We start from the raw sequence: 26,439 nt of genomic DNA on the forward strand, positions 1-26,439 counted from the left end.
TTATTAACCATGTAAAAGGTTAAACTGACTTCCCTCAGGAAATGAGTTCTTCTTCTCAGTCCTCTTGCAGTCTCCCTCCAAGCATGACAGGAAACCAATCCCTTTGCAGCTCAAAGGCTCCTCATTGATCAAGGTTAAAACTCACCCATCCTCATTGACTCTCCAGGGAGTGTATTGTAGCTGAGCAGGCACAGATGGGCTGTGATCTTTATTGCAGATCTTATTACATTATGTACCTGCTCCTCTTCTAGACTTCACTCTTACTGGTGAGAATACCACCATCTTTGCACTCACCCCAGCATCATCTTAACTCCTCGCCCTCCTTCATTCCTCACGTACCATCTTTTGCCAAAGCCTTGTCATGTCTCCTTCCACATCTCTCTAGATGTTCCTTTTCTGTCTACTTTTACTGCCCCTTAGGCTCTCATCACTGCAGTTCAGTTTATTAAGCACCCACTGTGTGCCTGACTTTGTGCTTAGCACTGGAGATGTCATTAAGAAAAAGAGACAATCCCTTCCCTCAAGGCGCTTACAGTTTAATGGGGAAAGACAGTCCACAAAAGGAAACTGGAAAATACCAGGGGCACAGGGCATGTTGTTCCATGGAGTGAAAGCCAGGCAGAGCGGCTTGGAGTTTCCAAGAAGGTGGTGAGCCCTCTATAGAAGAAGGGCTGGGAGGAGTGTAGTTCTCTGCCCTCCAGTCAGAAGGGAAGGGAAGCTGAGGGCGCATTGAGAAGATGCAGACCTGAGTCCATCTTCAGGGGAACAGGGCGATGGGCAAATGTTGTTCCACGAGGTGAGAGCCAAGCACAGCCCCTGATGGGGAGGGGCCTCTCTTCCCTCTCCAGCCTATCCTCTGTACAGCTACCAAAGTGCGTTCCTTAAATATGGGACTCACCGCATCACTCCCTTGTTAATTTTGTTTTGACATATATTTTAGAAAATAAAATTCTATTAAATTTTTTTTTTAAATTTTAAAAACTCTAGAAGAAAAAGAAAAAAAGAAAAAAAACCCTATGGTGGCCGCATAGTGACTCTGAGATAAATATTATTTCATCTTTGTCTGTTGACCATTTTTGCTTGTGTTTTAGAATGTGTGTAATTATTAGAACAGTAGTGCATGCATGTACTTTAGAAATAAGCCAAAATACATATATTGCAAGCACATGCTGAAATAAAATGCTGTTGGGGATGTGATCATAAAAGTTTGGAGACCATTGGTCTACAGAGTCATACTTCGTGTAAGGGTAGGATGTAGATTGAATTCAACAAACTCGGGTTAATTTAACGCTTGTGTAAGCTTAATACGTTCTGGGGATACAAATATGAAGGAAAATCTAATAAATGCCAGACCTCCAGGACCTCACTTTCTACAGGTGGGGAGGGGACAGACCAGATGTAAATATAAGTAACTGACGGGAGGATTATTCCATCATAGATTTAATTTCATCATAAATTTAGAACTGAAAGGGACCTCCCAGGCCATTGAGTCCAGCTTCCCCATTTCCTGGATGAGGCAGCCAAGACAAAGAGAGGTTGAGGGACTTGACCTCAGCTCTTCCTTACTCCAGTGCAGTGTTCTATTCCTGATGCCACCTCCTCGTTGCCTCTAGGAAGGGTATCCTAAGTACAAAGGAGAATTTCAGAAGACTTCGAGGAATTTGAGAAGGGAGGGGTTGCTTTCAGCCGGGGTTTTGAGGAAGGCTCAATGGAGTTAGCCCATGGTCAGCCCTTGAAGGATTTCAGGAGGATGATGGATTGGGGGAGCGGGAGAATGATAGAGTTTGCCAGGATTAGCAGGGAGAGGGGATGTGAACAGAGGTGCACAGATGGGAGAAGGCAGCCTGAGAACTGGAGATGGGAGCGGGCCAGCTCAGCTAGAACCTAGACTGTGCTATATGATCATGCTGGAGCGCAAGGTGAGAGCCAGGCTGTGTCGGCCTTAGATTGCCAAGGAAAAGGTTTTTAACTACACTTGGTAGGCAGTAGGAAGCCCAGAAGACTTTAGTGTATTAGGAATGCTACATGGTCTGGAGCTTGAAGGACAGACTGGAGGAAAAGAAACATCGAGGGAGATGTTAGAACAGCATTGAAGGCAGGAGGCAGGGGATGAGTTAGGTATGTGAGGGCAATAGTGATTGCAGTGGAAAAGAAAGGGGGATGAATGTGAAAAATAAGGGGATAGAATTGACAGGACTTCATAACTGACTGGATAGAGAGACTGAGGGAGAGGAAAGAGTCAAAGATGACTCCAGTGTCATGAGTCTGGGTGACTAAGAAGATGGTGGCATCATTCACAGAAACTGAGAAAAGTAAGGGGGAGTGATGGTTTGGTAGGGAATATGACCTACAGTTTTATTGTGTAAGTAATTACCACTGTCAAGAATTCTGAATTGCCTAGGCATTGACACTAAGTGACTTGTCCAGGGTCACAGGCCAGCATGTACTATTGTTGTTTGTCCTTTGTTCTCGAAGAGGACCGTGACATTCAGGAGGTAATGTCGTGACTTGAAGTGAAGTGGTTAGTGAGGGAGGGCTGTGCAAGGTCACCAACCTCACTCTCTCCTCCAGAGCCATCTGGGTGCTGTGGCAAGATATACATCAGGATGACTGGAGATGGCCCCAGATGTTTAAGGCACTTGGGGTTAAGTGACTTGCCCAAGGTCACACAGCTAGTAAGTGTCTGAACTGAAATTTGAACTCAGGTCCTTCCAACTTTAGGGCCAGTGCTCTATCCACTGTGCCAACCTAGCTGCCCCACAGCATGTCTCAGAGGGAGGGCCTAAACCCAATTTCTCTTGATGCCAAGGCTAGTCTTCTAGCCACTGTGCCACAAAGACTCTTATTATCATTAATGCCCATCATTAAAGAAGGAAATATCTGCATTCCTATATAAGCAATCCTATATATGTAACTAAGGTGATGGATACAGTCTCCTCTTCATTTTCCCCTGATGATACAACTGACAGTGAAATGGAAATAACTGGGCACTTTCCAAAACTGGCCAAAGGAAGCCCACATGTGCCTGGCTCCTTTTCCCAGTTAGGTACCTCATCCAGTGCCTCCTAGAAAGTTACTACCCTCTTCCCTACAGAATACTTGCTCTAATTTTATCAGGCTCCTGAATGGTAACTAGGCCATTTTCTCCATTTGCTTATTTGCTTTAAGCAGGGTCCCACAATCATGAAGAAATAAGATTCATTAAAAATAGATCTGATGCTACAAGACCAAAAAATGGTTACTCTTGTTTTCAAGTTCCTGTTTCTAATTAAATTCAAAATGTTTTTGGACTACAGCGTCCCCATTCAACTGGAATATGTCAGCATTGCTTCATTTTCGTTCCATTGTGTATATCAGCAAGTATGTGGGTTTCCAGGAAGGCTTCAGGGTTCCAGAATCAATTGGGATTCGTTAGGTTTCTTTCTTCTGCACATGGTGAACTGTCTCGTACAATTGCTGAGCTTTTGAAGATCAGTCATCCTGAATTCTTGTCTCTTCTAATGAATTATGATCTGTATTAAGAACAGAAATGCTTTTCCTCCTGTCTTTATTTGTCTCTACCTGTCATGGCACCATATTTTACTGAAAAGACATGAGCAACAGAAATCAAACTTTCAAGCTTTAATAGTCAAGCTCTGTTAAATTATGTACATCCCAAGAACTAGTGAGTTGTTTGTATGTTCAGTCAGCCAGCTTTCCGTTATCTGCATGCAGATCACCTATTATTTGGGCTGATTTACTGCAATTCTTGCTTTCAATTTCTTCTATAGATCTAATCATATTTACTGTAGTCCAGCAAGAGCTAGAAATGTGTTTTGGTTTAGCAAGTGGCTATTGGCCTACACTGGAGGAAGATACTCTGTGTGAGTGCTGAGCTCTCCCATGGCAGGGGGGGGGGGGATAGAGGGGAGAAGGGGGCCGTGATACAACCCGCCCCCCATTGTATGGCAGTGGAAAAAAAAAAAAGTGCTCCCTTTGCAGGGAGATAAAGCAACACACACACACTCTGCTATCTTCAATTCCACTTTTATTTAGTAATAACCACAAGGCTACATGGCCATTATTTTAAGATGAGATAGGACTCCTTATTATCCTCCAATTTGTACTTGTTCCAGTGCCTTTTTTTCTTTTAATTTAATGCATGTTTTGTTTTATCATTACAAATACTTTGTGAGAGACCTCTTGCAACAGAACATAACAGTTAAGTTACACTAATGATACCCTGATCACACTGGCAACATTTTGCACCTGTAACATTGCAGCGCCCCCCCCCCCCTTTAAAAATAATATCAGAAGTCTATTTTCTCTCCCCAGGCAGACTGCCGTATGCTGTTGGGAAGAAAAAAGAAAAAAATTTCTTTTAAGAACATGCATAAAGGGCAGCTAGGTGGCGCAGTGGGTAGAGCACTGGCCCTGGAGTTAGGAGTACCTGAGTGCAAATCCGGCCTCAGACACTTAATACTTACTAGCTGTGTGACCCTGGGCAAGTCACTTAACCCCAATTGCCTCACTAAAAAAAAAAAAAAAAAGAATATGCATAGTCAAACAAAACATTCCCTCAATGGCTTTGTACAAAAATATCTACCTCATTCCACACCCTAAATCTGTACCTTCTAGAAGCAGATTGCACATCTCATCATCTGTCCTTTAGAATCCTGGTTATTGCTTTCAAAGTTGTTTGTTTTTATAGTATTGTTATAGGATAAATTGTTCTCCTACTTCCTTCTCGCTTCCCTGTGCATCAGTTCATATAAATCTTCCCATATTTTTTTAAATCATCTGTTTCCTCATTTTTTATAGCACAATTCTCCATCACATTCATATCTCACAGTCTATTCAGCCACCCCTCCATTGAACTACATCCCATTAGTTTCCAGTGTTTTGTCACCACAAAAGGAGCTGCTATATATTTTTTGTACACAAAGTACCTTTTCCTTTCTTTGGTTCCTCTTGGGTATATAGACTTGACAGTGGTATAGCTTGGTCAAAGGACATAGACAATTTAGTCATTTTTTGTGTATAATTCCAAATGGCTTTTCAGAAGCACGTACACATCCAAAGAGGGCAGCTAGGTGGCACTGGTCCTGAAGTTGGGAAGATCTGAGTTTAAATCTGACTTCAGACCCTTATTAACTGTGTGACCCTGGGCAAGTCAGTTAACCCCAATTGCCTTAAACATCTGGGGCCGTCTTCAGTCACCCTCATATATGTCTTGCCACTGAACCCAGATGGCTATGGAGAAGAGCGTGAGGTTGGTGACTTTGCACAGCCCTCCCTCACTTAAATCCAATTCACCGTAAGTCATGACGTGATGTCATGGTTGTCTTTGAGAACGGACAAACAACAACACATCCACATGTCCACCAACTGTGCATCAAGACGCTTTTTTTCCCCACAGCCCCTTCAGCACTTATCATGTTGCTTTTTTTGTCATTTTTGCCACCCTGGTGGGTGTGATGGAATCTCAGAATGGCTTTAATTTGCATTTCTTTAATTACTGGTGATTCCTTCCATTTTCCCAGGGGACATCTCCCAGTTCTGTGTCAGGCAATACTGAGTATCTTGCTGTGACTGACTTGGTCTCCAAGTAACTTTACATCTTCTGAGGGATCATCTTCATTACCTTGCTTTCAAGATCTCAGCCTTAAAACCTTGAGCATCCTAATTAGGTGAAGAAGTGAAAAGGGAGCTCACTCAGCTTGTGATTAGTCTCACAAGGTATCACAGTGGGGAGGTCGGGGAGGAAAGCGCCTTGCAAGTGTTATACATATGTTATAACTCTGTAGGCTGGAGATGGAGATGCCCCTCACACGATTTATTTTGTCAGTATTTATGCTGCGTAATGCAAAAGAAAATTTCGCTTTCCTTGGGGTTGCCTGTCTACAGGGGTAGGCACATAGCATCAAAATTCATGGCTGACTTAATAATCATGCGTTTTGTTTGTGGTTTACCCCCCCTTCCCCAGCAGTACAGAATAAAATGCAGCAAGGTTGTAAGCTCTCTGAGGGCAAATCTTCTCTGTATCCAAATTAGCACCCTGGACAGTGCCATGCACACTAAGTACTTGGTAATGAAATTGTAGGGGAGTGGGAAGAGAAAAGGGAGGGAAGGCTTTTACTATAAGGACTTTGTTTTTCTTTTCTTTTTTTCCCCCATGGGAAGGAAAGAAAATGAATGCATGTTAAGATCTTGTTAATGAAAATTTTAAAGGTTAATTTAAAATTAACAGGGGCAGCTAGGTGGCACAGTGGATAAAGCACCAGCCCTGGATTCAGGATTACCTGAGTTCAAATCTGGCCTCAGACACTTGACACTTACTAGCTGTGTGACCCTGGGCAAGTCACTTAACCCCCATTGCCCCCCAAAATAAATAAATAAATAAATACATGTTAACAACACATACCAGTCACCTGTTCTAGCGCACAGAAAGGAGCCAGGAAACTAATCTTGCTTGAGCTTGGGCTTGGGCTTTTCAACAACCTAAAACACAATACTGCCCATTTCCAAGCTTGAACGGCTCCTTTGCAGACTCTTTCGCCTTTCCCTTGCCACAGAGATATTGCACGACATACCACAAACCATGGGATATGAGATGTGGGCCCAAGGACCTTCCATAAGTAATTTGCAGGTAGAGCTTCTCATAATTGTCTGTCTTGATTTTCTTTTTCACTGACTTCCTTTATAATTTCCATGCTTTACTTAGAAATTTCAAGATTTCAATATCATGGTTTCAACTAAATGAACTTGTCATTGATGATACAGTACCCTGAGATCCTTTCTTTTCATCAGAAATGAACATTTTCTCAGTTTTCCAAAGAAGGTGACAAGGGAAAAGACTTAATGTGGAAGAATTAATTCAGTGCTGTGCATTTTCAGGCTTAGCCAAGGCATTTTTTTATGGCTTGTGTACACAAGGGGAAAATCGGATCATCGATGTGCCAGCAGGTTTTACAGACATGTTGTTCTCCCCCTCCAATCCCTCCAAATGAACCAGAGCTGATCGGTACATAATCTCACCTCTGGATTCAGAAGACAAAGGATAAATTCAGGGTGATAGAGAGTTGAATGATGAATAGGTGATGATATGATGCTGGGAGAGGGAAGTACAAAGTTAGGAGGTAGATGGAGGTATTATAGTTAGCAGGCCACAGGACCAAGCTGTGATTAGAATATTCTGTGACCAGGTATTGTAGGCTCTGTGGGTGCTCTTCATTGACTTGCCTAGGGACAGCATTCTTTCCCATAGGAACACATTTCCCTATAGCTTCTTCATGGTAGCAGTGCTCAGTCCAGGCATTTTCAGTAATGCCTGTATCTGTAGAAGCACAACTAAGATAGGCTTAGGATTGTGCTTCCCCCCTTAGGTGTCAGAATAGAACTGCAAGAGAACCTCCTGTATTCAGATTACTGCTGATTTCAAAATTGTGATCTTTGCTGTGCATTGGACTGGAGCTTATCTTTTATTTAGGAAGAAATTATTTGCCCATTAGATAGTGTAAACAACATACAGGCATATCTACATTATCAAAGAGCAAACTCTTTTTTAAAACATTAGTATAGATGAGGGAAGCTGCAGGGTGCTGCAGTAGAAAGGATGTGGGCTCAAGACCCATCTTCACCATTTGGTAGCTACGTGACCTTGGCCAGATCACTTAATGTGCCTCAGCCTCAGTGTTCTTGTCTGTAAAATGAATGGTTTGGGATACATGACCTATTAGACTCCTTCTACCTCTAAATCTGATCTTGTAATTCTTTTGTTATAAACCCTTAAGTTGTGTCATTCAATAAGCTCATTGGAAAGCACTCTAATTATTTTAACTAATTAAACATTTATTCTATCACTTTTTACTGAGTCACATATACTTCTGGTTGGTAAACAAATAGTTTTTGTTTAAACGACTCTAGTAAACAAAACCCTAAAACTCCCTCTGGGATGAGCAGTAGAAGAAACAAATATGTCCCCTCTCTCCTGCTCTGTTGTGGGTATCACAAATTTATAGTCCAAGCAGGAGTAGAATAGTTGAATATGTTTTAGTTAAAGTACATCATTATATTTCGGATCCACATGATATATTTTACACAACCCCAGCCAAGGAGTCACTAAGTAAGGGTCACTAAATAAGAGACCATTTACCCAGAATCACTTGAGAAAAAGCTAGGTATACCTACTAATTTAATAAATGGTGAGCCTTTAGTTCCATAATTCTTTCCTTGGTTGATCAAATGGAAAAATCAAAGTTTAGATCAGCAGCCATATTTATCTATTTGGCTTGGTATTTTAGACATGCCTATTGCTTAAAGGGGATGCTTGACATAAGTGGTCTTGAAGTAAGATTTTACTTTTCTATTTGAGTAATTTAAGTTGTCATATTTGATAAACTTATTTATAGCTAAAAAGCCTTTTCCTTTCCTCCAGTAATTTTTTTTTTAAAAATGGATAAATGTAATGATTCATACTGGACCCTGTCAAAAAAAACCCTTCAACTAAACAATAAATTCACTGATTATAATGTAATTTATTTATACTTTATGTAATTTTTAAAAATATTTCTGTGGCTTTTAAAATTTTAGGATGTAATTAAAACCATTGTGGAGAATGGTGGCGTAAAGCATCTAGTAACCATGGCAACTAGCGAACATGTAATAATGCAGAATGAAGCCCTTGTTGCATTGGCGCTAATAGCAGCTTTAGAATTAGGTAAGTACCCCAGTGGCAAATTTTTTTTTTTCCATCTGTTTCTCACATCAGGACCTTGGCCTACACATCTGAACCAGTATGTCTGTGTTTAAGAAAAATTATTTTCCATGGGTTGACCTTGAGGCATCAGTGACTGCTTTGTAAGGTCACTCATCCCACCAGTTCCAAGGCTCTCCATTTCTCCATCTTCTTCACTAGAATGTGTGATGGATGTTGTCAGATGTCTGAAGTCTTAAGTAAACTGTCTCCACCCCCACCTTGATCTATCCACCTTGTACCCCTGTCCAAAAAGGAGATGAAAGTGATTTGACCCTGGGTCCTGCCTTGTCCCACAACACTCTGAATTGGGCATGGGGCAGTCCACACCAATGAGCTTTCTTATTGTTCTGCACACAATTTATAGAATATTATTAAAACCATGTACAAGCTGAACCACAAAGATGAAATCAAAGAAATGAATCATTTTTGTTTTTGAAAGGGAAAGAGAGCTGCAGAGACTGCCAGCAAAGAGCTGCCCCAGTTGTTTACTTTTTTCTCCATGGCAAGTAGGCCATGTAGGCATCTTAAATATATGAGAAATGCTTTTTTTCCCCCCAAAAGCAAACATTGAAGCATTGCCCATTGGCTGATTGGAGTCCTTACCCCCCACCCCCCATTCCAAAAGCATTTGGCAAACCTGCTCTGTTCTGAAAAGACCATAAGTGACGAGCTCACAGTGCCAAGAAGTTGCTGCTAGAGCTACTGGAGGAGGGGAATAATGTAGTCAGACTTGTGCTTTGGGAATGTCAGTTTGGCCTTCTGTGGAGGATGAGATGGGGAGAAACTTTGGGAAGGGAGATTAATCGGGAGACTCTTGTAATCCATGCAACAGGTGATTGACCAGGGGAGGGGGGCAGCTTGGTGGCCCAGTGGATAGAGCACCAGCTCTGAAATCAGGAGAACCTGCATTCAAATCCAGCCTCAGACACCTGCTAGCAGTGTGACCCTGGGCAAGTCACCTAATCCTGATTGCCTGACTCTCCCTCCCTCCCCTCCCCCCCCCCAAAAAAAGAGGCGATGGGAACCTGAACTAAAGAGATGGCTTCTTGAGCAGATAGAAGGGACTGGGTGCAAAAGGTGTGGAGGTAGAATTTATACAATTTGGGAACTGATTGAATCAGCCAATGAACAAGTCTGTTAAAACCAAGGGACAGTTTGTCTAGCATGCATCATCCATGGTCTCCTAACTCTTCAAGGAAAAGGGGAACGTGTATTTCTGTGGTCTGTGGGCTCTTTTCTTTTCTTCTTCTTCTTCTTCTTCTTTTTTTTTTTTTGTGGGGCAATGAGGGTTAAGTGACTTGCCCAGGGTCACACAACTAGTAAGTGTCAAGTGTCTGCGTTGGATTTGAACTGAGGTCCTCCTAAATCCAGGGCCGGTGCTTTATTCACTGCGTCACCTAGCTGCCCCCTTTGGGCTCTTTTCACTTACATTATTATAGTCATTTGTGTAGTGTTTTTTCTGATTCTCTCACTCCACTAGTTCCTAAAGTGCTGAACTAAGGGATGTTCAGATCGGACACTTACTAACAGTGTGACGTTCTGTGATCTGAGTCATCCCATCTTCCTCTGAATTCCTTGTGTTTGTTATTTCCTATAGCACAAAAATACTCTATTGCATTCATATACTACAGTTCATTGAGTCATTCAACAAAAGGTACCCCTTTTTTTAAGATACCTTGAGTATTGTGGTATCTGGGGGCCTTTGACTTGTGAGATTTAAAATTGGATACAAGAGCATTAAACTCCCCTTTAACCTTTCCCTGATATATATATATATATCTCCCAGACCAGGAAGTGAAAGAAGCCTCTGAGCTTTAGTTAGAGCTTTTATTGTTTGGGAATTAATTAGCCAACAAAACAAGGTGATGTTGATTAGAGGGATAGGAAAGTAGAAATACAAATAAATAGTCTTAGATCTAAGCTTAGTCTATATTCCGTATAGAACTCACCAAATTCCAAAACCACCTCTGAGTCTGAGAACCACGTCAAGCATGTGCTTGTTATGGGGGACCAGGCTGATCACCAAGGACCATGCTGTCAAACTTGAGTCAGTGTGTGTGTGTGTGTGTGTGTGTGTGTGTGTGTGTGTGTGTGTGTGCGCGCGCGCGCGCGCGCGTGCAGAGCAAGCCAGCGGGCAAGGAGAGAAAAGATATCACTTCCGTTCTCTCCTTGCCTTTAAGCTTGCACCTCGGAAGTGGAGTGCTTAGCAGACAGAAGTGGAGTGCTTAGCAGACGCATGGGAGGTTCATCACAGTCTCCTCCCTGAAAGGGTGGTCCTTCAAAAACTGGCATCCTTCGGTTATCCTAACCAACTGTTCAAAACTTTCACTTTTTACCACATTTCTCCCCTCTGCTTCCTCAAGAAACGGAACGTTTCCTTAATGGAACAGTCAAAAATAACAGAATATAATAATCTGTGCTAACTAATAACATGTTAATAACAATATAGAAAAGGAAGAGAGGAAAGTTTTGTCCAGAGGGGTGGTTTTTTGTCCTCATAAACCGACGCTTTGACATTGGTCTTGCAAAGGGAGGGCCTCTGCAGAGAGTACATGTTACAGATGGCATATAATAACAGAAAGGAAATAGTAAAAACTAACAAAACAAAACTGTTCATATAAAGTCTCTGAGTTGTCTTCTTGAAGTCATAAGATGTCATCAGGAGGAAACTGGATTCTGGACTCTGGTCTGGAAAGCTGGATTCTCTTCTTTAACTGTTTGAATTGCTGCATTTTTACTAAACCTTAGCATAGCATTGTCAACATTCAAATTAATAAATTCCATTACATTCCCTCCTTTATATCTTTAGACTTCTAATAGAGGGTTGAGGTAGTTATGCAATCTATAACACTTTTTACCACCATGTGTCTGGATCAAAGCCAAATTTAGTATGTGTTCATGACACCTGAAAATATTATGGAAAGATTATCATACCATATCTCATGATTCTGAGACAGCCAGTGATTGTGCTAGACCACAGGTGAGTTCGACTAAGTGAGACAAAAAGAAAAATAAGTTTAGTTAAGTTAGGTTGTATTAGGAGGGAGAGAGGATGAAACTGGACTGTGCCTAGTAATTGTGCTCTACATAGTCACCATCATAAGCAAACCATGGACTTACGTATACCTGTCTCTCCTTTTGTTGCACATATATTCTCTCCAGGGCCTGCATCAAAGTTCACAGCAAGTTAGTCTCTGAAATGATAAGTTTCCATACTCCCAAAATCTCATATTAATTTCACCAAAGACAGTATGATGGTAAAAATGCGTGCTATGCTGCATAACTGAGAATATATTAGTGATATATACAATAATTCCAAACCATACCCAGAGTATAATGACATATAAATAATAAATGAATGTAAATAGCTGATTATATTAGATATTATTACATAATCTTCTTTTAGCAAGTAAACCACATCATCTTATACATGAATTCTCTAGTATAACAGTAGCAGATATTTAAAGTGGTGATCAATTTATCAAAAAGAAATAAGACTCCAATTAGCAAGATTCAATATTCAGTGTTTTCAGTGAGGTATCAAGCAATAGGGTTCAATAACCCTCTTTTTTTTTTTTAAAAAAACAAAAACAGAATACCATAAAAGAGAAAAGAGAAGAAAAAAAACTCATTAGAACTCATGGTTCTCTCAAAAAGAAAGAGTTAAAAAAAAAAGAATTCTGGGTAGCTTCTGAGGCCTGATGGCCTCACCCACAGCATATACTTAAATGTCTTTGAAAAGTCACTTAGTTTACAAAATTGAGTTTTAAAGAAAAGCAAAAGAAACAAAAGTCAAAAAACAAAACAAAAACAAAAATAAAAAGCAAAAGATTCACTAGGCACTCTTTTGTGCTCTTAAAGAACTTAAAGGTGTGGTGAATTCCAGGTCTTTTCAGTGCCTTTCAAAAGTCAAAACAAAAAAAACAAAAGGAATTTTAAAAAAATAGGTATAGGGTAGGGAAAAGGTGAGGGAAATTGAGGTGGGCCAGAAAACCAGGCCATGTGCTTCAGTGGTTTGCCTGTAGAAGGAAATGCTTGTTAAATTTTGAAGTATTTAAGCTGCTAGAATTTGGGGTATGCCATATTGTTTTAACTAGTTCCCCAATTCTCTGCATGCCAGGGGTTTCTCAATTGTCATTGATCTTTCTAATGCTATCATAATGTTCTTTATGGTAGAAAATGTGGAGTTCGCTAGCATCAGTTTTGTCTGTGCCACTGATTTTCAATAAAGGCTGATTTAACTGATGAACTACCACATTCAGCTGATGCTGCTTAGCAAATGCTACAATTGTATCATTTCCTCCCCACTTTCCAAATTTCTTTAATTCGTCAACATATTCTTCAAAAGGGGAGTCATTTATTCTAAAAGACTCAAACTCTTGTCTATGGTTAATCATATAAGAAGCAGCTTCTTGTCTGTGTCTGAGATGATTCCTACAGTGACCTTCTAGCTGGTCTGCTAAAGCCCTAAAAAGGCAATTTCCGTCTCCTGATACTTTACGAAGACTGAGTCCCAAAGCATTTAACTGATCAGTGGGACTATCAAATGGGAACTGCCTATTTCCTCTGGGCTCCCTTTGCTCTTTAACAGTTGCTATCGTGTCTATCTCAGGTTTATCTGAAATCTCTTCACCTATGCATGGTGCAGGTTTTACATGAGAGCAATGAATCCATGAGTCTTTTTCACCAATTTTAATGGCAGTAGGAGTTATCAATAATACCTGAAAAGGTCCCTCCCAAGCGGGCTGGGTTCCACTGGTTCTCTGAAAATTCTTTACATATATTTTATCCCCTGGGTTAAAGCATTTCATAAGGAGATATATGAAGTTCTCCTCTTGGTCTACTGCGTAGATAGAATAATGTCAATGGTAGAACATCAGGCCATTTCAGACTTTTGGGGGGATAATTACCCACCAGTGGATCTTTGGGAAAAAAGGCAGTGACATATGTGCGCTGTGTTTGCTCTTTGTGATCACCACTTCTGTTTCCAGATGTGCCCCTTATGGCTGTATTCTAGAATCTTGACAGGACAGAGTCAAGCTCATCAGCAGATACCATGTTCTTCTCCTTTTTGAAAATTGTTTCAAATGAAGTCTTGCACTTGTGTTCAAAAGTTAAACCAGAAAACTAAGATGAGGAGGTATGATTAAATAGCAATTTACCTTAGAAATCTGGGGGCCTCATTTTCTGCAAACTCAGTATGAGTGGCCAGCTCTCTAGAAAGACACACCTTCTTGGACCACGTGAAAAAGCCTGGTGTCCAGACCAAGGCAGTGACGGTTCTGTTGAAGTCAGCCATGGTAAGGCCACATCTGGAGTATGGTGTGAGTGAAGTTCTGGGTGTCACGTTTTAGTTAGGACACTGATGTGTTCCAAATGAATGTGGGATGTCAATATAAAAGGCCAAATCTTTTTTTTTTTTTTTTTTGTGAGGCAGTTGGGGTTAAGTGACTTGCCCAGGGTCACACAGCTAGTAAGTGTTAAGTGTCTGAGGCCGGATTTGAACTCAGGTGCTCCTGACTCCAGGACTGGTGCTCTATCCACTGCGCCACCTAACTGCCCCCCAAATAATTTTTAAATATTTAGAAGAATGTGCAAGAATCTACTTTCCCCAGCTATGTATGGTTGGAGGGAGAATTCCTAACCCAACAAGGGAAAGAACAAATCATTTTTTAAAAATGTTTCAAATACATAAAATTTGAAGGTTCTTGAATGAGTAACACCACAGCAGGAATGATAATTTATGAAGATACACTGTCAATTGGGGGGAATTCTTTGCATCACATACATAGCTCTGATAGAAGTTTTATATCTATTATAGACAGGCAATTAATACAAATAGATAAAACCATCACCATTTACGTAGAACTCACTATGTACCAGATAGGGTGTTAAGCACTTTACAGATCTCTCACTGGATTTTTCAGTAACCCTGGGAAGTGTTATTATTATCCCCACTTTTCAGTAGAGGAAATTGAGGCAGACATCTGGAGTGACTTGCTCTGAGTCGCATAGCTAGCAAGTGTCTGAAGGGGATTTCAATTAGGTCTGCCTGACTCTAAGCCTGGTTCTCTGCACTGTGGCGCCCCCTGTTGTTCAGTCATGCCCAATTCTTCATGATCCCATGGATCATACAGTCCATCGGTTTTCTTGGCAAAGATTCTGATGTGCTTTGCCCTTTGCCACTTGAAGGTGGTGGATTTAGGCAAAGATTGAGATTGAGGTTGAGGTTGAGTGATATGCCCAGGGTCACAAAGCTAGTAAGTGTCTGAGTATGAATTTGAACTTCATGACTTTGGGCCCAGCTCCATCTACTGAACTACTTAAGGTAGCTGCCTCTAAAAAACAAAAAACAAAAAAAAAAACATTGCTCAATAAAAACTCAAAGCAATGAACGGTTTTCAAAAGAATCACAAACTCTCCATCATCGTTTGAAAGATGGTTTCACATATTAAATGAAAATTTGCTGAGTTGACAAATGACAGAAACAATGAATGCCAAAAGGCTGTGGGAAGGGGCAGCTAGGTGGTGCAGTGGATAGAGCACCAGCCCTGGAGTCAGGAGTACCTGAGTTCAAATCTGGCCTCAGACACTTAACACTTACTAGCTGTGTGGCCCCGGGCAAGTCACTTAACCCCAATTGCCTCACTAAAAAAAAAAAAAAAAAAAAGGCTGTGGGAAGACTGACCCACCCTGTAGGTGAAACTGTGAGTTGGTCCAAACTCCCTGAAAACAATGAAAAATTATGTCAGAAAAGTCACTAAATTTTGCTGCTGGTCATATACTCCAAGAAGGCTGAAGATAGAAAGGTCCCGTGCATAAAAATGCCTGGAAACAAAGACATAATAGCCAAGAAACTTAAAATCTATTTGTTGACCATCCATATCAGTCTTCATTTTCCTTTTTTTTTTCCATTAGAATTATTTCTTTTTACAGGGCAGCTAGGTGGCGCAGTGGATAAAGCACCGGCCCTGGAGTCAGGAGTACCTGAGTTCAAATCCTGCTTCAGACCCTTGACACTTACTAGCTGTGTGCCCTGGGCAAGTCACTTAACCCCAATTGCCTCACCAAAAAACAACAACAACAACAACAACAACAACAAAAGAGAATTATTTCTTTTTGCATCTTCAGAATTTTATTCTTAAGTTTCCCATCCCTTCCTCCTCTCCTCAGTTCCCTGTAGAATTGTGGTCCATGAGGCCTTTTGCTTTGAACCCTTTAGAAGCTGTCCTCCAGAACCTAAGGGGTATGTCAGACTCTGTCCATCTTTTCTTTCTTTCTTTCTTTCTTTCTTTCTTTCTTTCTTTCTTTCTTTCTTTCTTTCTTTCTTTCTTTCTTTCTTTCTTTCTTTCTTTCTTTCTTTCTTTCTTTCTTTCTTTCTTTCTTTCTTCCTTCCTTCCTTCCTTCCTTCCTTCCTTCCTTCCTTCCTTCCTTCCTTCCTTCCTTCCTTCCTTCCTTCCTTCCTTCCTTCCTTCCTTCCTTTCTTTCTTCCTTCCTTCCTTCCTTCCTTCCTTCCTTCCTTCCTTCCTTACTTCCTTCCTTCCTTCCTTCCTTCCTTCCTTCCTTCCTTCCTTCCTTCCTTCCTTCCTTCCTTCCTTTCTTTCTTCCTTCCTTCCTTCCTTCCTTCCTTCCTTCCTTCCTTCCTTCCTTCCTTCCTTCCTTCCTTCCTTCCTTCCTTCCTTCCTTCCTTCCTTCCTTCCTTCCTTCCTTCCTTCCTTCCTTCCTTCCTTCCTTTCTTTCTTTCTTTCTTTCTTTCTTTCTTTCTTTCTTTCTATGAGGCACTTGGGGTTAAGTGACTTGCCCAGGGTCACACAGCTAGTAAGTGGCAAGTGTCCGAGGCCAGATTTGAACTCAGATCCTTCTGAATCCAGGACCGGTACTTTATCCACTGTGCCACCTAGCTGCCCCTGTCCATCTTCTTTAGAACAAATTCTGAAATTTCCCCCTAAGAGAAACCAGTTCCTCCATATTGACAAAAATTAGGACCAGAATAGCAGTTCCTTTCATTCGTTCTTCCACCTTTTGAAGGATTTACCATTAAGTGTGGCTAGAGATTTGTTAGCTTACTCTGCATTGGAAAAGCGCTAGAAGATGTCTGAATATTTGAATTCTCCTAGATCATTCTGCCATCCCTGGTTTGTGATGGCTTCTGAATTCTTCAGTTGATGGTCTGTCACATATTCACTAAACATTACTTCTGTTCCTTCCCGCTTTGATCTTCAGGCAAATGCTCTTCATAATATTTCCCCCTCAAGTTCCCAAATAAATCCTTTTAATGTTCAGTACTTCTTCTGTTCTATCCCAGCCTTATTCTGTTTCTTTTAAATAAACTCTGAACTTGCAAATTTGTATGTTGGCTGAGTCCCGTTCTATCCAGTCTCAGTGACAGTCAATGGGATCACACTTGCCTCCTTGTATTAGGATCGATAGTTCGCCTTGCTTATTACCCATACCATATGTCTGTATGTAAACCTCCAAAGCCATGAGTTTTATTGCTGGCTTTTTTTCTTGGATTTCTTTTCTCCTATAAATTATTGAGCATTTCTATGGTTATTCTTGCTCTATTGTAACGGCCACCCCTCTGGGATACATACCTGGGTTAGAGATATCAAAGCAATTGTCTTGCTTCTTCCTCCATATTTTACTTTACAGTCTCAAGATCAGATTAGTAAGAATGCAGTGAACTGCTTTTTTTTTGTTTGTTTTTGGGTTTTTTGTGAGGCAAGTGGGGTTAAGTGACTTGTCCAGGGTCACCCAGCTAGTAATTGTCAAGTGTCTGAGGCTAGATTTGAATGCAGGTCCTCCTGACTCCAGGGCCAGTGCTCTATCCACTGTGCCACCTACTTGCCCCATGAACTGCATTTTTACTAACCCTTATTAGACATTCCCTTCCATTGTTCTTTTATTTTCAGAAATCCAAATTCCAATCTGAGACCATCTTTTTAGTCCATATAAAAGTTGATCGACTCTTAACCCTGTAAGATAAGTAGTGAGAATATTATCACCCCCATTTCTTAGACAAGAAAACAGGCTCAGAGATGTTCAGTTATTTAATCACAGTCATACAGGTGGTCATGTTGGAGCATGTGTTCCAACTCTGCTCCCCTCCCTTCGACTTCAGTGTTCCCCATCCATGCTTCCTGCTCCTTATGTTGCAGGGCCCTTGGGCAGTCTGCTGGAGCCTTCTCAGCCTTCTTTTTACATTGTTTTTTCAATGAACAAAAATCTGTTTTCTCTCTTCCCCCTCCCCCTTTGGGGAGGAAAAAAAAAGAAAACAAAACCTTCCTAACATATGAATAGACACATGTTCAAGTAAAGGAAATTCCCACATAACCACATCCAAGAAAATGTCTCATTCTCAGAGTAATATTTTTTTTTTTGGTGGGGATGTGGGGAGGCATTTGGGGTTAAGTGACTTGCCCAGCGTCACACAGCTAGTACTTGTTAAGTGTCTGAGGTCAGATTTGAACTCAGGTCCTCCTGAATCCAGGACCAGTGCTTTACCCACTGTACCACCTAGCTGCCCCTCAGAGTAATATTTTTAAGTACAAAGGATTATATAGCTAGCTAGCATTTCTATAGTGCTGTAAGGTGTGCAGAGTCTTACAGTTACTATACAAGTATTAGTTAATACAAATCTTATCGTAGGTGCTATTGTTAACCTCATTTTACAGATGGGGAAATCTAGACAGATAGAGGTTAGGTGACTGGTAAGTGTCTGAGCCTGGATTTGAGCTTGCTTCCTAACCCAAGGACCAGTGCTCTATCTACTGTGCCACCTAGCTATCTGTAATTACAAAGGAAACCAATTCTATGGAAACAGCAGAATATGTTTTTAGAAACCCTATAATTTATTCAGATGTTCACTTCCCAAATCTCCACTGCCTTCATTCAGCAGCTGTGAATGAGACCTTTGCCTGTAGGGGTCTCAGAACTTCATAATCCCTAATAATGCTTTCTGAGTGCTTTCCAGAAGTGTGATGTATCCCTCCAAGAGTCGACAAAAGTAAATAGTGGCCATTGTGTTTGGGAGGCATTCACTCATGTCCTAGTTACATACCCCAGAAGATAGAAGACTTTTCTGTCACCGAGGTCTATATAGCTGATTTCTGGAGGATGAGACATTTTAGATTTCTTTTTTAAAAGCAGACTTAGGGCAGCTAGGTGGCGCAGTGGATAAAGCACTGGCCTTGGATTCAGGGGGACCTGAGTTCAAATCTGACCTCAGACACTTGACACTCACTAGCTGTGTGACCCTGGGCAAGTCACTTAACCCTCATTGCCTTGCAAAAAAATATAAAAATAAAAATAAAATAAAATAAAAAAGCAGACTTAAAAGAGAAACCCATTAGAACAGGGTTATTTTAAACATGGGTTCCATGAACTTGGGTTTTATAAATAGATATCTGCATTTGAATATAATTGTTATTGAATGTATTTTATTGTATGCATTTAGAAACTCTATTCTGAGAAGGGGTCCATAGTATTCATCAGACACCCCTGGGAGTCCATGACAAAAAAAAAAAAAAAAAAAAAGGAAAAAAAAAGATTAAGAACCTTGCATTGGGGCAGCTAAGTGGCACGGTGGATAGAGCTCCGGCCCTGGAGTCAGGAGTACCTGAGTTCAAATCCAGCCTCAGACACTTGACACTTACTAGCTGTGTGACCCTGGACAAGTCACTAAAAAAAAGAACCTTGCATTAAAATGTGAGGGGTTTGGGAATAGCAGATTCAAAGGGAACACTGAACCTCTTTGGCCATTGAAAATGTTCATAAGGAAACTAGAGGCCCAAAGAAAACTGCTGTCGTACATTAGTTTAGGGGCTGTAGCATGGTCAGGGATGAGTGCTTGAATGGAAATCGAGAGACCCAGGTTTGAATACTGGCTCTAACTGCTGTCATGTGGCCACAACCAGGGCATTAACCCTCACCTCATCCAAAAAGATGGGTGTAATAATACTTGTAATCCCTATCTGCTAAGGCTAAAAGGCTATAAAAATGTTCACTGATGTGCCTATGCATGAGCTTGAGGGACTTTACTTTCATGATGCTGTCTTTGTCCCAGGTCATGTTGTTCTAGAAAGAAGAATTCCAGGAGTCCTAAAATCAGGCTAAATTGGAGCCATTCTTTTTTTTTTTTCTTTATTCACATAATAAATTTTAAAACTCCTTTTTTAATTTTTAAAATGTCCAAATTATCAAGAAAGCCTTTTTCCTCATAAGATGGTTGCCTTCCACTCGACTTCTATTTTCGATTATTTAAATCAAGGAGATACTTTGTCTTTCAAAATAATACTTCACATAAAGAAGCATTTTATCTTCAGGTTGTGCTGTTTTGATGGTGAATTCTGAAAGTAAGCTCCTGAGGTACATGTTTAAATCAGCCCTCACTGAGTCTGAGATAAATACTATATTATCCATCTCCTTGTTATTTGTCATATCGTATTGGGAGGTTTTATAAAGCCACTCTCTAAAAGAGAAAGAAAATGTTTAGCAAGGTTGGGAAAAAGACATTTAAAGGCTGTGACTTAACACCTAAATTGTATTCTATTCTAGTCACTGCTGAGAAAGATCTAGAAAATGCAAAGCTTGTGCAGATTCTACACAGACTGTTAGCAGATGAGAGAAGTGCTCCTGAAATAAAATATAACTCCATGGTCTTGATCTGTGCTCTCATGGGATCTGGTAAGTGTTTTCTCTACCATTTGATTTGTGATAACAATTAAGTATAAAATATAGAGGAGTGAGCAGTGACTTTGGATTTAAAAATCCATTAGACAGTACTTCGAGCATCACATGGGATAACTTTTGTTATGGTGATGCCCTCAAAACACTTTTCATGTGATTTCTGAAGGGCTCGTGAATAGCCAAAGCTGTGTAAAATCAATGCTAAATAAAAATAACGAGCAGCCTCTTCTCTAACACAGCCTAGCTCCAATATGTGTCTCTTTGACATAAAAACAATGTTCTGGCCTTGTCTAAAGCACCATTATCCAGGGAGAATACTGTACTGGAAATCACAATAAGCATGTCTATATTTACTGTCATTTGTAGTCACTGTTGCCCAGAGCTTCCCTCTGAGGACATTTGGCCTACTTACACAGGGCCAACTGGGTACACAGGAGGAAATCGAGGTGGCTTCCATCCAGGGAGATGGCAGCAGGGCCAGGATTAGAATTTACAGCCACTGATTCTGCTTTTAGCACCTTGACTCCCACACCGCTTCCCACACCCACTGCCTCTTCTGGATTGTTGATGTTTTAAAAGTGTACGTAGGCAGCTGGTTCCTGGCAGGTAATAAATGTAGCTCTTGGAAACACAAAATGTGAGCCCAATGCCTAGTGCCACTTCCTCTGTCAAGTCTTCCCAGCTCTGTCCCCTTTTGAACCTCTTACCATTGTATTTGGACTTCTTCCTATGTGTTTTGTACTGGTGTTATAGATAGATATGTATTTGTATTCTACTCTCTACTAGATTCTGAGGGCAGAGACCATGCCTCATATCCTCTTCATAGCATACCTCAGTGCCTCACATGGTATGGTGAACTTGGGAAAAGCTCAGTGAATTTAATTGAAAAGGAAAAAAAATCCAAGTTGTGGATAACTGTGAGATGTCCCCTGTGTGTATGTTGGGACAGATGAGAACTCACACTTAAATACTGTGATGAGTGACTGTCCTCTAACCTGACCTGTATATAGGAAGCCAGTTGACTTTCAGAATCTAGGCTGTCAAAGGATAAGATTAAGAACTGAAAGGGATTCAAGAGGATATTGAGCCCAGACCTGGAAAAGTCATACAGTTAGTAGGGATTAAAAACCCAAGTTTCCTGAATCCTGACCGCTGCTCATTTGACTCTGTTCTATCACCTTAATATGCCTAGGATTCTTAGCGTCAGTTTTTTGTTTACATATAGTGAGAGTTAAAGCAGAAAAACTGAAAATAAGGGAGCAAGAAACTTAGAAATGCAGTAGAAATGTTTAGCTGTCATGTGATTAATCTGAAAATAAGGGAGCAAGAAACTTAGAAATGCAGTAATGAAATGCAGTAGAAATGTTTAGCTGTCATGTGATTAATCTGAAACAAACTCAGTTGTCTTGAAATTTACAAGACTTCATTGTTGCCTGATGTAAGTGAGGTCTAACTGAAGCTTGTAAGAATGCTTCGTGTTTCTGCCATCTTCTCTGGGTTGGCTCTTCCTCCACCGAGGCATGCCCCAACATCTCATTGCCATCCTGTAACATTCCCATCCGTGTCCTCCTTGAAGTCCTCCATTGCAGATCTGCTACAGAACATGCTCTGTGATTTCATGAAGGATTGTTGAAACTGGCTAGCAGACTTCATTTATTCATGTGTTTTATATATGGATGGATAGGCTATGCTCTTTGGAGCGCTTACAGATCTCTTCCATGAGGCTGTACTGTGTCTGGAGACTTGATGCTATCAACCCAGTGTGATCTGGAGGACTTCACCATCCTTAGGGAATCTTTCTGTGGCCTAGCCTCCGTGCCAGATCCCCTCCACAACAGAGGCAAATACCTTGGACAACCATACACCTCCATGTTTTATGTCTCTCCTAGTGTTTGTTATCAGACATTCTGTGGTTACATCTTCCAAGGAACCATGAATGATCTTGATACAGGGATGGGGGCTACTTTGTTTTAAAAGGGCCTGAAGGTAGCATGTTGTTTTACTGAGTCAAATTTTTTTTCATAATCAACAAACAATAAGAACAGCGCTATCTGATATTTTCTTACATCTTTCAGTCAATTGTGAGGTGTGGTCCATTATTGAATATCACTTGGAAAATCCTACTTGCTCCCTTTTAAAACCTCATTGATGGGGCGGCTAGGTGGTGCAGTGGATAAAGCACTGGCCCTGGATTCAGGAGTTCCTGAGTTCAAATCTGACCTCAGACACTTAACACTTACTGGCTGTGTGACCCTGGGCAAGTCACTTAACCCCAATTGCCTCACTAAAAAAACAAACAAACAAAAAACCTCATTGATGTTGCCTTCAATCTATTTGAATGTGACCTTCATAAAGATTCTGAATAGGTGGGAGAATAGATATATAGATCTATTATGGCTGATATTTTCTCAGTCACTTTTTCTTGGATATTGACAAGGTCAGAGATAGTTTTCCCCTTATTTTTGCTATCTTTCCTTCCTTCAGATACCTTGTGTATCAAGTCCCTTGCTGTCCTCATAGTTGTATTGCTTCCAGCACTTATCTCCTCTGTTATACTTGATCCAATGTTTTCCCCATCTTTGTTCTCTTCGGTGCTGTTTCTACCTCCTCTACCTCAGGGGCTGTGAAATTTGGGTCCAAACGGTGATTCCACTATCCTCGATAGAAAAGTATGTTTGTTGAAAAGATTTTTGCGAATCTTTTTCATTTTTCTTCTATTTGTATTCCTTTTTCTCTTGGAGGTGCTTTTGAGATGATGTTGCATGTTGCATTATCTTGCTAAGCTTTCTTTGATCTGGTTTTACCTTTCACTGCTTTTTTTGATTTATGAGACAAGATTGTTTATAATCTTCCATCATCTTTCTTTGTAAGATTTTATAGAGGAATTTATATTCCAACCCTGTGTTCCCTTGGGCAGCCATCTTTCTATTTTTCTAACTCTAAGTTAAATGTTTGCAGACTAAGGTGCTTTCTGGGGTCTTTGGGTCTCTTTGTTGTAGCAAGTAATTCACATTAGTTTAATGTTTGGATTAAATTATTTTAATGAACATCATTGTAGTTTCTATTGTACATTTCTCTTTTTATTTTCAGTAGCATGTCTAATTCAAATTTAGCTCTTAATTATATATCCTAGTTTTTCTCATTACTGTTGTTTCTATTTGTTTATTATAAATTTTATCTTAGCTGGTATGAGTTGATGGGTTTAGACAGCTGACTCAGCAACTTGGCAAAAGGCTTCTTGGGATTCATGCTGCACCATTAATGAGATACGCACATGAAGCTATTGCATGTAATGGAGTTTTTTAGTGGTTGTGTTTGGGTGCACAACAAAACCTTGATCTTTTTGAGGAGAACCTGTGAGCTCTGTACTTCCATCCAACTGAAGTTTGTTTCTTTCTTTGGATTCCATTTCTAGAAATAATATTTTTTTGGCTATGGTTCAGTGCCTCAGGTTGATGTCATTGGACAGAGTGCTTACCTTTAGATGATCAATAACTTGGGTTTCTTACATGCCCTAAAATCTGTATGATTCTCTTTCGAAAGTATTTTCATTGATATCTGGTTGTTATATCACCACAATTTCCTCCCATTAGTCCCTCTTGCCTCTCCTAGAAAGCCATCCTATATGACAAATAAAACTTTTCAAGAAAAAGAGAAAAAAAAATCATCAGACTGATCACTACATCAAAAAGGTCTGAATATATGGGCAATGTACCACATCACGTCCATGGACCTTTGAGGTCTGCAAAGGAGTGGAGTTGATATCATTTCCTTGGAGCCAGGCTTTTTCTTTGTATTTTCAAAGCATTCCCTTTTTATTGTTCTGTAGTTCTTTTAATTTACATTGTTGTAGTCCGGGTATGTATTGATTTCTCAGCTTAATTCACTCTACACTACATTATGCAAATCTTTACATGGTTCCCTCTATTCATCTCTTCTTAAAGCTCAGTAATATTCCATTATATTAATGCACCACGATTTGTTTAGCCATTCCCCAATCAATGGGTATCTACTTTGTTTCTCATTCTTTGCTACCACAAAAGTGCTTCTATAAATATTTTGGTGTCTGTGGGGACTTTCTGATCAGCAGCCTCCTTGGGGTGTATGACTCCTAGTGGAATCATATCCATATGACTTTTTTTTTTCCTTTTAAATTTATTTTATTTTTAATTTTATTTATTTATTTTAGTTTTCAACATCTGTTTAGATCAAATTTCAAATTTTTCTCCCTCCCCCAGACAGCAGGCAATCTGATATAGGCATTTATTTTTATATATATATATATAATATATATATATACACACACACACACATGTATGTGTGTATGTATATGTATGTATATGTGTATACATATATATATATATAAAATAACATTAAACATATTTCTGCATTAGTCGTGTTGTACAACTGTATGATTTTGTTTTGTTTTGTTTTAGTGTGGGGCAATGGGGATTAAGTGACTTGCCCAGGGTCACACAGCTAGTAAGTGTCAAGTGTCTGAGGCCGGATTTGAACTCAGGTCCTCCTGAATCCAGGGCTGGTGCTTTATCCACTGTACCACCTAGCTGCCCCCAACCATATATGACTTTTAACAGCCTCTATTCCTTATGGTTTGTCTCTAACCCCATCATTGCAGAAGTGAAAGGGAGTCAGGTAGGATGGCTTGTCTTTTGTATTGTATCTCTTACTTATGTTACTATCGCCAAAGAATTCAACTCCTAGCAGCCAAACTGCCAGAGACTCTCTATTTCATGAGGTTGGGCCTCAAATATCAAACAGGAACCACCAAGACCATACTCAAAATCACCTTGGCTTCATAGGGAGCTGGCCAGAGACAGCATTTTGCCAGCATAACCTTTCAAGAATGCAGGGCCCCCTCCTCTGCTCAGGCTTTCCCTGGGTGTGGTCTTTATTGGACCACAATGCACATATCAATGCTGGGGAGCCCAAAGGGCTCTTCCGGTTCATTTTACTTAGGTTGGAGAGGAGGCAGCCTGTGCTACAGTGAAAAGAGCTCCAGATTTGGACTCAATGATTTGTGTGCATGTCCTGGCTCTGAATTGTAAAACATGAGCTGTACAGCACTGTGATGAGGATTGAATAAAATAACCCCTGTCAGCTCAGTTTCGCTTTACAGATGTCTTCTTATCTGGTCCTTGCACTAGCCCTGTGACGTAGGTGTTAATACTAACTAAAAGGATAATACTATCCTTTTGCAGATGAGGAAACTGAGGCAGGGAGAATTTTTTTTTTTTTTTTTTTTTTTTTTTTTTAGTGAGGCAATTGGGGTTAAGTGACTTGCCCAGGGCCACACAGCTAGTAAGTGTTAAGTGTCTGAAGCCGGATCCGAACTCAGGTACTCCTGAATCCAGGGCCGGTGCTTTGCCACTGCGCCACCTAGCTGCCCCGGCAGGGAGAATTTAAGTGAGTTGTCCAGGGCCACACAGTAAGTCGCTTAGGCAGGAGTTGAATGCAGGTCTTCCTGACTCCCAGTGCAGCGTATCCATGCTAACTACCTTTATTGGTATCTGCTTTTATCCCTAAAAGGGTGTGGAGCTAGATCAGAGGGTCTTCACCTATGGTTCATAAACTTGGAATGGGAAGGAAGGGGGAGTATTTCTTTATTTTCGCTAACCTTGGACTATTCAGCAATTTTAAAAAGTTTTTCTGAGAAGGGGACATTCACCAGACTGAAAAAAGGGTCTGTGACACAATACATGTTACGACCCCTAAGACCCCCTGCCCTGGGATCCTAAGGATTTGGATACCAACCACCGTCACTGCAGATCCCTCTGTTGACTCACAGTCATGTGGAGGTGGCCCTGAATTTTCAACACTAGCCCAGTGGAGCACTATCTCAGCCAGGGCCGACCAGGCTTTGATCATGGGCTCGACTTCTGTCGCTTGAAATCCAACCCAGGTCACCAGTCAGCCCTTACTATGTGCTAAATAAACTCCGGGGACACAAAGCCAGTCCTTGCTCTCAAGGAGGTCACAGTCTAAGGGGCTCGCGG

At 40.7% G+C, this 26,439-nt stretch overlaps 1 protein-coding gene across 4 annotated transcripts in view; it reads left to right on the forward strand.

Moving 5' to 3' along the window:
• Nucleotides 1-26,439, forward strand: part of RAP1GDS1 (Rap1 GTPase-GDP dissociation stimulator 1) — a 214,137-nt gene that overhangs the window by 186,640 nt on the left and 1,058 nt on the right. For all 4 annotated transcript variants that reach the window (XM_043972756.1, XM_043972753.1, XM_043972754.1 and 1 more), the window contains 2 exons: nucleotides 8,572-8,698; nucleotides 20,294-20,422. In XM_043972756.1, coding sequence (XP_043828691.1) covers nucleotides 8,572-8,698; nucleotides 20,294-20,422 — 256 coding nt within the window. The remainder of the gene's footprint in view (nucleotides 1-8,571; nucleotides 8,699-20,293; nucleotides 20,423-26,439) is intronic.

This window comes from Dromiciops gliroides, chromosome 6, assembly GCF_019393635.1.
Source record: "Dromiciops gliroides isolate mDroGli1 chromosome 6, mDroGli1.pri, whole genome shotgun sequence".
In the NCBI taxonomy this organism is placed as follows: Eukaryota; Metazoa; Chordata; class Mammalia; order Microbiotheria; family Microbiotheriidae; genus Dromiciops; species Dromiciops gliroides.